The sequence below is a fragment of the Momordica charantia genome (genome assembly GCF_013281855.1).
Source record: "Momordica charantia cultivar OHB3-1 chromosome 3 unlocalized genomic scaffold, Mcharantia_2.0 BLBB01000003.1, whole genome shotgun sequence".
Lineage (NCBI taxonomy): Eukaryota > Viridiplantae > Streptophyta > Magnoliopsida > Cucurbitales > Cucurbitaceae > Momordica > Momordica charantia.
The window spans coordinates 17822243-17835583 of NW_028275161.1; the positions used below are offsets into that span (position 1 = coordinate 17822243).

The 13341-nt window shown below is 29.2% G+C and overlaps 1 protein-coding gene across 1 annotated transcript; it reads left to right on the forward strand.

Annotated features, from left to right (window-relative positions):
• Positions 1 to 5765: 5765 nt before the first annotated feature.
• LOC111020168 (tetrahydroberberine oxidase-like) lies at positions 5766 to 10279 on the forward strand. The gene is made up of 2 exons (XM_022296741.2): positions 5766 to 6674; positions 9432 to 10279. The coding sequence occupies exons 1-2, from the start codon at positions 5792 to 5794 to the stop codon at positions 10181 to 10183; spliced, it is 1635 nt and encodes a 544-aa protein (XP_022152433.1). The 5' UTR covers positions 5766 to 5791; the 3' UTR covers positions 10184 to 10279.
• The last annotated feature ends 3062 nt before the right edge of the window (positions 10280 to 13341 follow it).

The window sequence follows — 13341 nt, forward strand, 5'->3', positions numbered from 1 at the left end:
TAAGGGATAAGAAACATTTGTACCATTTTAGCTTCTTTTTTGTTGAACAATTCCCATATACCCTCGAGCCCAGCTTTGGGGACTGGCTCATTTACATAGTCGGATTTATAGTGGTTCGGCAACACCGGCCTACTCCACTTCCCAAACTCCTCTTGGATGTTCCACTAGGAAACTTGACTCTTTCCACGATAGGAGTCAAACCGGTACAAAGTTTTCTTTTTCCGGGAGCAAGAAGAAGCTCGATCCTTTCCACGATTTAGGATCAAACCGTTACACACTCTGTTTCGGGCTCACAAGAGCAACCCTTACAAGATTTGAAATTTGAGAACAAACTTACAAACTCTCTCAAATAGTGGGTATACAAATTTTTGCTCACAAATTTGTAAGAAAAATTCTTACAAATAAAACCCTCAATTTGGTTAAGAGAAATAAAATTGGAAGCTCAAATATCTCTCAAATAAAATCTCCCTAAAAAATTTCTTACAAAAATTGAAGTTTTGGAGATAAAATTTGGGAGAAAGTTAGTGTACAAATTTTGATTAAAGAAGGATGTTTAAATATAGGGAAAAGAGATTTGAAAGTAGTTTGAAACCAAAATCAAATTGGACCATTGGATTTCAAATAAAAACGCACCAATGGTTGAGATTTGATTTGAAAATAAATAATTATAAAATAATAATAATAAAATATTATATCTATATATATAAATTTGAACGGCTACTTCTCATTTTCCTTTTGTTTTTTTTAAATAAAAAACTGACACATTTCAGCATTTAATATTTGACATGTTTTCTTTTTTTTTTTAATTATTTTTTTCTTTAACAAGTTACCTAAGAGTAACTTTGTCTCTCTCTCTCCATTTTTTTTTCTTTTTCTTTCTCTATTTTTTTAAGTAAATACATTTCGTCACTATTTCACTTGTCCGCTTAATTGATTTAGTCGCCAAGTCCTTCTTGGTATTTTTCCTTTCAATTTGTTTTTGTCATAATTTCTTCGTTTGAACTCCGATTTGGACGATTCAAATGTTGTTGGAATCATTGTATCAAACTCTAAGCTAAAGTCTAAAATTGTCAAATAACAAAATATTTATTACAATAAATCATATAATATGATTGAAGCTTATAATAAATTTATGTTTTATAACAATAATTCTTACACACCAAAAACAATTAATACTAAATGTGTTTGTTTATGATCAAAAAATTAATTAATTAAATTAATTATCCGAGATTAAGGACCAAAAAACCAACATTTTTCTTTTAAAATATTAAATAAAAGTGTCGCGGTTTTCATTTGAAATATTAAAAAAAAAAACAAATTAACTTGTCAAAAATCTCAATTTTATAATTCATGAATTTGAAAAAAAAAACATTGGAATCTAACTATAATTGTATAATATAGTAAAATTGTAGCAAAAAATCAGTAAAAAAAAATCCAGTTATACAACTCTAGACTTATTAAATCTTTGCCCCAAACACAGACTTTAGAAATCCAAATTTAACAACTCTGCACCCCAAACACAAACTAAACAACTCCAAACTTATTAATCGTCAAAATTAAACAACTCCAAATTAAGGAAGTGGAGACTTAACAACTCCTTGCCCCAAACACCCCCCAAGTGTTTTTTATTTTTAACTAAGTTTGGGAATTTTACCATGGCCACGCAAAGGAACATAGACATAGTTGTTGTCCAATAAGATACTACGCATAATAATATAATTACTCATAATAAGATAGTACCTTGGGTTAGCCACCCACATATTATGTGCATACCGCTTGTTTTATCTATTACTATTTATTTTATTAGTACTTTAGTTATTTACAAATTTGGATCAATATTCTTATTTTATGGAACTCATTTCATATCATGGTTCAAACGTTAAATATGGGGGTTGCTAATTCTTTTTGAAATTCGAAGATAAAAGGTTCCTACAGAATCGAACCCCTGGATCATCTGTCAACTGCTCAATTAATTACTTCTTTCGAATGCAAAAATGATTAGTGGTCTTTCGATTATTTCATTTGATATTCATTGGAATCAACATTAACTATGAAGCAAAGAAATATAATTAGGCTACTATCGAATTTGGTTTGGCTCGGAATCTACAATGACATTCGATAAGGAACCTACGACTTCGTTAAACTAGCTCCTAAAAAAAACTCTTGGCCTCTTAGCAATTTTATATTGATATGCATAGTCGTTCAATTATCTCCCAAGTTTTATCATAAATAATAACTATGATGTTGTTGGTCAAAAAATAAAATAAAAGTTGTCATAAATAATAACTATGATGTTGTGGTAAAAATAAAAAAATAAAAGTTTTGTCATAAATCATAACCATGACGTCGTTTATTTTAGTATAACATATGGGATGGTGAGTCGAACTCACACTCTCTCAATTTAAGATATATGTCAACTAATGCTAAGTTATGTTTGTTTTGACTGACTATGATATGGTTGGTAAAATAATAATAATAATAATAATCATGATATTACGATCTGCCCATGACAGCTAGCTATACAAACAAGTAGGCTGTCCCAGATTTCATTTCCCATGATTTGAGGATCATGACCCTCCATTTTTTTAGGGACCTTGAGTTCTTTTGTAAGGTTAATCATTCTTTATTTATGGTTTCGACTTTCACTAATAAATCTAAGTATTTGATAATTATTTGTGTTTCTGGTTTTATTAGAAATGCATTCTCAAAATTGTATAGAAATTTTGGAAACAACAAAAATAGTTTTTTTGTTTTTTACTTATGTTATGGATGAGAAAATCTCTAGAAGATATCCTGGCTTGATTTTACCTAGGTAAATACTCATAAGGTACGTTACAAGTCTCTACTATTTGCTACACTAAAATATTACTCGCCATACTCAAGTACTCCGATTATGACTTAAGCATCGGAGCATGTGTGGTAATAGTTACACCGATCTTTAGTGCTATTCTGTTTTGTAGGTCTCTGGTGCGAGTTTGACAGAATCCCAAGAGGCCAAATTTCTACATCAACAATTTTCATTTCAAATTTATTCCAAAACACAAATAAAAATATTGTTTTGTCATTTATGAATTTATAGATGTCATGCAATTCTATTTTTCTTTATTAAAAAAAGAGAAAAACGATAACAACTTGATATTTTTTGTTAATTAAATACAATGTGAGACACAACTGGATTTAAATATATTGTTCATGTATCATGGATAAGAAATGAGTTATTAGAAAGATCATGCTTTCATTAATCATACTCCATATTCTTTCACGAAAAAAAAATTGATTCAATATTTAACAGGGAACATGATCCACGAACGATGATCCATAACCACAAGTATATTTCAATATTATAGTCACCACATTTATTTGAAGTGAATGAAAATAAAAGTTTTCTTTTCTTTTGATGACCTGTCTTGAAACTAGTTTATTTACCTCGTGCATTGTCCCATCGACCATATCAAAAAGTTTTCCTTTCTCATCTTCAGTTAGTCTCATCTAGATTTCTATATTGGTCCCTCGGTGTCGGTTTGGCACTGAAACTGACATTGGAACTGGTCGGTTTCCAAAAATAGAAACCAGCCGTTCTTTTTGCTTCATTTTGATCGACCGATTGAAATGTCAGTCGATTTCGATTTAAACCGATTTTTCTCTTTATTTTTTATTTTTAAAGATGAAGATGTTGGAAAAAAGAATGGATAAATTGATCCTCGTAAGTTGTTCAAACAGAAACTATTTGACTTTCCTCTTCCACATGCTAAAAGCAAATAAGTAAGTAACAATAACAAAGGAATAAGAAATAGGAATAGAAAAGCTTAACACCACCGAATTATATTGGTTCGCCTCTATCTTGAGACTACGTCCAGTATTCTGTGAAAAAACAGGTTCAACTATGGTTGAGAATATTACAATGGAGATCTCGTTCCAAGATATTACTATCTTACTTCTATATACCATAACAATGGTTACCTAGGATTACACAATTGAAAATACCTTCACTAAATCCACGACATACAAACTTCTTTTCACACACTGCCCACAACCACTCAAGTATCTCTTAATTGGGTTCTGTATAAATGAAACCTTAATAAAAGGGTTCTATTTATAAGAGATCAAATATCCAATCCTTATAGAAAAATCAATATTGAAATCCTTATAAGACAATAATATCCTATTTCTTGTAGGCATGGATAGTAATGTTGACAATCGTTTCCTTCGTAGGACATGGATTATCTATTTTGGCTTCATTATCCCAACAAAAGAGAGGAAGGACACATAAGAGGGAGATAACATGTGGGAGGGAGGAGTGAGAGGCAAAACGGGGTGGAAAAGCAAATAAAGAAAATAAGAGGGAAAGAAAAAAATATTTTGGGAAGAGAGAATAGAAATGAGGAAATTAGAAATTAAAAAACGAAAAAATAAATTAAAAAAAAAAAAGAAACTCATTTGGTGAAAACCCAACGCATAATAAATGTTGGTTTTCCCAAGGCGATGTAGTTGGCTTTCCAGCTTATTTACAATTTTGTTTTAAATGCGGGCAGATCGGTAGGTTGGTTTTCTATGAATATTAATGTAAAATCACGTAAGTTCAAAATTGACCTACTACTTTTGATTCAATCGGTCGGTTCGATTTTTCTAATATATTTGTATAACCTTATATTATCTTTAACAAAGTATCGTATTGACCAAAGGAAAGGGAGTGATCCATAGTATATAAGATAAAGATAATTTTCTCCGCTTGTATAAGATTTTTTTGAGTGAAACTAAAAGTAACACCGTAAAAGCTATGTCCAAATCGAACGATATCATACCATTGTCCTTAACACATCAACCATCGTTCACCTTCATAAAAGACCTTGATCCGGCTGCCTAAACATCAATAAAATTGTTAAAGTCAATTTCATTATTATTAAATGTTATAACAATAAAATTCAGTAAGATTTTTATATTAACAAATGGTTGTTTAAATAAAAATTATATTAATTTTTTAATTAGTTTGATATGACTTTATTAATTTTACTTCATGACACATAACTGTACCATTTCTTGAAATTTGTGAGTGTTAGAGAGATTCACGTGCATTGATCAAATTTAATTTTGTGATATGCTTGATTTTTATTAAAACTACCGAGTTTTAAGAGTTTTTATCGATTTATTTTTCCGTTAAAATTAATAGGTGAATGTAGCAGAAGTAAAAAACTTGCACTTTTTATATCTAAAGTATTTTTTGCCCTTATTTATTTATTTATTATTATTTTTTATTTTTTGTTGGTGTGAGTATTATTGTTTGATGGAGAGTTTTTGATATACGTTAGTGATTAATTTGGACTCACGTGAGCTAAAGCGTGATGTACATACTAATGTATGAACAAATAGATACATAAATCAGCCAATATCATGTCAAAATAAAAGGAATTTTAATACTGGAATAATATAATTACAGAAAGTTAAAAAAATTTTTTTGATAGATATCACCTATACCAGATGTAGTTTTCTTTAAACTCATTTGAAATCAACTAAAAATAATGTTATGTGTCACATGTCAGGTCACCGAGTGCCAAATCCGAATTTTGAAACTTGATTTGAATCCAATAAGGAGTTCCTTTTTGTGATTTATGATTATTAATTTATTTATATTGCATTTAAAATTAAAAAAAAAATCTAATCAACATTTTTTATTTACTAAAAACAAATCACATCTTAAAAAGATCCTCCTCGTTGGAGACATGTTGCTTCATTGAAGAGGCACCATAAATAGTGGTGTTTTCAATACACAAAAATCTCCTAAGTTTACTCAGCCATGAAGTCTTTTCCACTAAACCCTCTTGCTTTTGCTTTTGCCTGTAGTATTGTTCTATCTTCGTCTCTATTTTGGGCAGCTTCTGCTCACAAACATGAAGGTTTCCTTCAATGTCTCACTCGTCACTCTCCAAGTAATAACTCTATTTCCAAATTCATTTACACTCCTGCCAACTTCTCCTACTCTTCTATTTTGAATTTCTCCATCCAAAACCTCAGATTCTCGACCGCTGAAACTCCAAAGCCACTCCTAGTTATAGCACCCTCACATATTTCCCACATTCAGGCAGCCGTCATTTGCTCCAAAACTCATGGCCTACAAATCCGAACTCGAAGCGGCGGCCATGACTTCGAGGGTCTTTCTTATGTCTCCCACCTCCCTTTCATTGTCCTCGATCTAATTCATCTCAGATCCATCACAATCGACGCCAAAAACAGCACGGCATGGGTTCAGTCCGGTGCAACTCTAGGTGAACTTTATTACAGAATTGCCCAAAAAAGTCAAACCCTGGCTTTTCCGGCAGGTTCTTGTCCAACTGTGGGGGTTGGTGGGCACTTGAGTGGCGGTGGATACGGGTATTTGATTAGAAAATATGGTCTTGCTGCTGATCACGTGATCGACGCTCACTTGGTTGATGCTAATGGGAGGATTCTTAATCGAGAATCGATGGAAGATGATCTGTTTTGGACCATTAGAGGTGGCGGTGGAGGGAGCTTCGGAATCGTGGTGGCTTGGAAGTTGAGGCTGGTTCCGGTTCCGACGACTCTAACAACTTGCACAGTTAACAGAACTTTGGACAGAGATGGAGTCAAGTTAATCCATCGGTGGCAATACGTGGCTCACAAATTGGAGGACAATCTATTGCTGGGGATCAGTTTGACTGGTATTGTTTATTATTTATTTATTAAACTAAAAGTTAAAAGTTTAGCCACCATTTCTCTTTTTGATTTTTGGTTTTTCTATTTTTGATTTTCTCTTTTTAGTTTTGTGTTGGTTTTTAAAAATAAAAACAATATATGTTTGATAATTGTTTTTTGTTTTTTAAAAACTGAAACCTACCGACCATTTTTAACTTTCTGTTTTTTAAAAGTTAGAAAATTGAAAATATATATTAGAGAGAAAATTCTAGGTAAAATAGAGTGCCAATGGTGCGGGGCGGGAATTAGGATGTCCTCTCCTATTCTGATGCTCGTTAAAAACTTTAGTCCCCATCTCCACCTTGTTTTTCGGTCGGGGAATCGACATACAGGGTTAAAGAATATTCTTATTTGGGATGGGATATTCGTGGGAAAAATTACCGGTTTTATAATTAATTTTAATTATTTTTAGAATTAAAAAAAGAATAAATGTATATTAATTATTTTTAGAATTATTATTTACTAGTATAAATAATTAGTTTTAAAAAATATTTAATATTTTATTCACAATTTGGTAAATATGTCAATAAAATTATTAATTATTTAAAAATTGAATCGGAGACAGGGGTAGGACATGCATTTCCTATTTTTGGAGCAGACACCCAAACCTGGGGGAATTTTTGTATCTCTAATGTATAGACATGAAAATAAAAGTTTAGAGAGGTGGAATAAATTTATGAAAGATAAATTTTAGAGAGATAAAAAAATAGTAAAAGGAAATAAAGAACAAAAAGAGAAAAAATTTAGAGAATAAGAGTAAAATTGAGAGGAAAATATAGAAAGAAAAATTATGGTGAGAAAAAAAATTAGAGATAAAAACAAATTAATTGGCAATATATTTTTTAGAAAAAATAAATTAATCCAAAGAAAAATAAAATTTATAGTGAAACAAAGTTGACCAGAAAAGATAATATAATTTTACCAGAAAAATAAAATTTTAGAGGGAAAATAGATTAGGAAGGAAAAAATTATAAAATCGAAGTTTTAGAGAGAAAAGTTTGGGAAAAATATCATTTTTAGACAGAGCGGCCAGAATGATCCGTAAAAAAATACATAAATTTGAAGAGAGATAAATAATAATAAATATTTAAAATATTAAAATTTTAGAGAGAAATTTATGGAAAAAATAGAGTGAGAAATAAAATTGTTAGAGATGAATACTACTTTTTTTTGTTTTTAAAATTTATAGATTTCAAAATCTTTTTGAAAAACAAAGGATAGAAAATTGAATTGATTATCAAACAATTTGTTTTTCAAAAACTAAAAATCAAAAACAGAAAATAAAATGATTTTCAAACGCCCTAATTTCAGGTTTGTGTTTAACTTATCCATAATTTTTTAGACTTGAATAGGTTCTCAAGGTTAGTTTTGTATCAAATAAGTTTTCCACTCCTTTGATATTTTTTAAATTAATGAATCTATCATATACAAACTAAACTTTGTAGCTATTTAGTCATATAAACTTTCAATTTTAAATAAATTACAAGTAATATAGGTGAAGGTCTAATTGATATAAAATTGAAAATTTAAATTGATTAGACATAAATTTTTTAGAGACTATAAAACTTCAAGGGATTATTAAACACTTTAAAAAATTATGAATTTATTAGCCACAAAGTTGAAATTGAATGACTTATTACCTGTAATTGAATTAACCTTGCTCCTTTATCCCTTTTAACTCTACAATTTTTTTTTTTCGTTTTTTCGTTTAACTTTGAATTTTAATGTTACGAAAGTAAACCTTAAACTTTGACAAGTTGCGAAAACATAGATTTTGCTAAGTTTAGTTGCCATTTTGTAAACATTTTAATCTACGATTGGGTACTTTTGTGTTGATGCACAAATCAGGTAGTATTTTGAAAGAATGCCATCACTTTTCTTTTTTTTCTCTTCAAATATAACATGAATTTGACAGTTCTTAATAGGATTTTTATGGTATTTAAGTTTGATATTTTTTAAATTGAATTTTTTATTGTTTGATTCGGTTGCGATCGGACATGGAGAATTTATTGGTTGGATTTTAAATTATTTATTTGTCCATTTTCTTAGCTTAATTAGCAAGGAGAGAGGGTATTAATTTCATTATTTATTTAGATTTAGGTTTAGTTGGATGAAACTTTTTTTTTAGTACATTAATTAGTTCGATGAAACTAAAAGTTAAAAATATATATTTTATATCCTGTTCATGTTATTAGAGCTTAAATTTTGAAATCTTTTGTGTTAGTTGTTGAATTTTGTTAAAAAGACTATTTTAATTCTTGCTATTAACTTTGCTTAAGAAAATCAAACATGTTTTTTAAAACTCATAATTTGTTTTACTTCGTTTTTATATTAATACAACATTAAAAATTTTGGGGTAAAGCCTTCAATTTATATATATATTTATATATATATCTCACTATAATACCTTAATCATTTGGCTTTTACCTTCCATATTATTATTAGTTTTAATATTTTTTTTAACAAAAAAGACTTACCTATATTAGGTTTCTTTCAAATTAAATAATTTACCCAGAAAAAACTAAAATTACCTTTGATGCCAAATTTAGAGACTTGTTTGGAAAAAACAAATCTAAAGTTTTAGAAACCAAAACACAATCAAGTTGACGAATTCATAAATCTAAATTATTAAAATGGGGTTTGCCATGTAAAATCCTATTGCAATATATCATATTGATTATGGAAAATATATATGAAGATTTGAACTCAATTTTTTATGATAGGTGGGCATATTTTAACACAACAAGGAGGCAAAACAAACCCAGTAGCTTCATTTCCCACTTATTTTCTTGGAAAGGTAGATGAGCTTGTGGCAATCGTGAACACAACTTTTCCCGAATTAGGTTTGACAAAAGAAGATTGCATAGAAACGAGTTGGATCGAATCGACCCTCATCACAGCTGGGTTTTCAGCTGGAGAATCCCTTGAAACTTTGCTCTATAGAAGACCTCTCGTCAACATAAGTACCAAAATCAAATCTGACTATGTCAAGGAGCCCATTTCTGAGGCTATATTCAAGGGCATATGGGAAAGATTAAACACTCAAGATATAGAACTAGCACAAGTTATGTTTGTTCCATACGGGGGGAGAATGAGTGAGTTTTCCGAGTCAGAAACTCCTTATCCACATAGAGCTGAAAACATGTACAAAATGGGTTATATCGTCAAGTGGGAAGAACAAAGTGCCAAAGCAGAGAAAAGACACTTAAATTGGGTGCGAGAGATTTATGATTATATGGCTCCTTATGTCACAAAATCGCCGAGAGCTGCGTATGTCAATTACAGAGATCTTGACATTGGAAGAAACAACGAGTATGAAAAGACAAACTACGAGCGAGCTAAAGTTTGGGGGTTGAAGTATTTTGGAAAGAATTTCAACCGACTCGTACAAGTTAAAACTAGGGTTGATCCTAGTGATTTTTTTAGACACGAGCAAAGCATACCCACCTTCTCAAGCGAATATAGTGTTTGGTGAAAACTTGACATAGCTAATTTTATGAGTGTTTAAAGATCTGTCAACCCAAAATTAGGGCTAAGAAATATTATAAATAAATTTATATATCCCTTTTTAGTTTCATTCTCAATTGATCAATTATAATGTACCAAAAAACACTACACACACAGATATATATATAGATGATTATTGCCCATCAATGTATTTCCCTTTTATTGACAGTTAAAAATCGCCAAAAAAAAAAAGTTTGAAAATATCGATAGTCGTCAAGTAAAGGTGGTATAGTTGATGAACAATAACCATAATATTTCATGCTCTAATGACGATTAAAACTCATCAATAAAAACGGATGGTACATTTTAATTGACAAATAAAATTCGTCAACATACAATGATACGAACTATGAACTAAAACAGTTAAAATTAAAACATGTAGAACATAATATATTATAAATTATACAATATTGTCAACACGAGCATATTTTGAAATTAGCAACAAGAGGATTGACTCATTTATCTTATAAATTTTTATTAGGTATTTTATGTTCGCGTGAATCCTGGTGGTTTTGCCAATATGGATTCTTCACCATCTGTTAAGTTAAATTAAGAATTATTGGTCCATCTGATCTGTCTAGCAATTGCCTACTTCCATGGATTCGCCGCCGCCGCACTGCTTTTTTTTTTTGTAATATTGCTTAATATTAAATTTATTCTAAAACTATACTATTCACTACACTATTTCTATTTGAAAAATAGGTGATTGACCCTTTACCCATAAGGTCGCAGTTATACGTCTCTTGTACCACAATTTTTATTTTTTAAATTCAGGAGTTGTTGTTTCTAAATTGTGTATTTTTTCTTTTTTATTTCACAGCAGGTCGTCTTTTGGAGAGACTACCACCTCTCCATTTTGGTCACTTATGGTAGGTCCTCGTCTCTTGTAATTGTTTTTTTTTTAAATTACTTTATCAAAATTTTCTTAATATTTTTTAAAAACAAAAATCAAATCAAATTTAACTAAAAGAGGTAACCAAATCTTAAAACAAACCAACAAGCTTTAAATTAAACAACTATTAAAAAAATCTAACAAAATCTAAAAGAAAAAAAAATACTATAAAAACATATCTTATAAAAATTATTTTAAAAGAACAAACTTAAAACTTGATTTAAATTTAAGTATAAAAAATTTAACAAAATCTTGACTAATTGTTATCGAGTATTTAAATTTTAAACTAACTCTAATTTTTTAAAAATTAGATGAGATGGTGGTACGTTAGATTCCAGAAAAATGATCTGCTTGTTCCACGACGCAACCCAATAGTGTTGAGTCAATCTCCAATTTAGCAATCACTACGTAACTTATTTTTCCTTTACTAACCTCTCATTCATTAGCCACTTTGATATGCAGATAAAAAATTGATTTTCTGCTTATGACATTTAGAATTGAGTTCTAAATCTCTACGTAACAATTTTTAATATTTATGAGGAGGTATCATTGTATCTAAATTTTTTAATGATAAATTTAATTTAAAATTTTAATGCTTAATTAGTTAAATTAATTTATTTTAAGATTTTGTTTTTAAATAGGTGGTTAGATTTTATTTAAAAACAAAATCTTAAAAAGAGATGTATTGGTTTGTTTTAAGATTTTGATAGATTTTTTTAGTTAAATTTAATTAGAATTTTGTTTTTAAAAAAATATTAAGAAAATCTTGAGAATGCCGTTTAGGCAAAGGAATTTTATACGTGAAAAAAAAAAATTCAATAACAGAGACGATGGCTTATTTTATAAGCGAGAAAAAAAAAAATTCTAAGCGCAAGTCTTAAAAGTAGAGGGGCAATACAAAACCCCATTACACAGTCCATTATCACACTCATAAAACCGACTGAATTGTATATATAATATGTAATAAAAAAAATTAATTTATTTAGGAAAGTTTACAATCCGTGTTTTGTTTGTCACATAAAACAATACTCACGAATATTTGTAATCATTACGTACCCTACAATAAATTCTTTTACTATATATTATATATAAAATGGATACTACTCAAGTGGGTTTTATTAAAATTGATTATTAAACTACTACTTTTCACCACGAATATCTCGGTTCTCAAAAAGAATAATAAAAATCTACATAAATTATATCTATTTTACTAAAAAAAAAAACTTTTTTTTAAGTACAATAAGTGGAGTGAAAGATTGTAACCCATGAATTTTTTTTCAAAGAGATGTATCAACTATCGAGATAAACTTAGCTGAAAATTTATTATTTACTAGTATAAATAGTTAGTTTTAAAAAATATATAATATTTTATACATAATTTAGTAAAATAGTGAATAAAATATATCAATTTATTTTAGAAAATGAAACAGGGACGAGGCATGGTAGAAAATATATTTTCGTACTTGGAGACTCTACGTAATTTTTGTCATCGCTAATATAGTAACATGAAAATAAAAATTTAGAGAGATAAGAAGAAACGTGTGTGTATATATATATATGTATATTTTCGAACAAAAGTTAGAGATTGGAATATCTTCCCATATTAAATTCATGGTTCTAAATATTCGTCGATACGTCGACATTTCCATCAACATATCCATATTTTCATGGGTTCGTCATCGACATGAGAGGTGAATCGATATTTCCATCATAGTACAAGAAAATCAACATAATATGAAAAATATCAATACAATGTCACTAATTAATATATATATATTAATTATTTGTAACTAATTTAGAAATGGGAAAATGTTTATTTGTTAATTAAAATGTTTTTTTACGATTTTTTAATTTTTCTAGCTTTTACAATCCATCGACATCGACAGTTTATCGATTTTCGATATTTCTATGAAATTGAGACCTCGACATTTCCAGTAACATCGACGTTTAAAATACTGGTTAAATTCAAATAGAAGAAAAAACAAAAGAAAACAAAATTTTAAATTAATATGTGTAGTTCGTACTTTGTACTTTACATCACCAAAAGTTAAGAGATGACAAGTTTACACCCATTTTGAAGGAGACACGTATCAGTACGATTCGTACATGTCATCACTTTAGAAATGAAGTGACCATACGGAGAATTAGAGACAAAAGACAGAAGAACAAAGGCAGCCCAAACAATGCAAAAAATTTTTTAAAAGAGTTCATGGCTGTATTATGCTTTGAAAGCT

Coding starts and splice junctions, on each gene's coding strand:
- LOC111020168 (XM_022296741.2), top strand. CDS start 5,792: ATGAAGTCTTTTCCACTAAACCCTCTTGCTTTTGCTTTTGCCTGTAGT. Junction 6,675..9,431: donor GCTGGGGATCAGTTTGACTG/GTATTGTTTATT, acceptor TTTTTATGATAG/GTGGGCATATTTTAACACAA.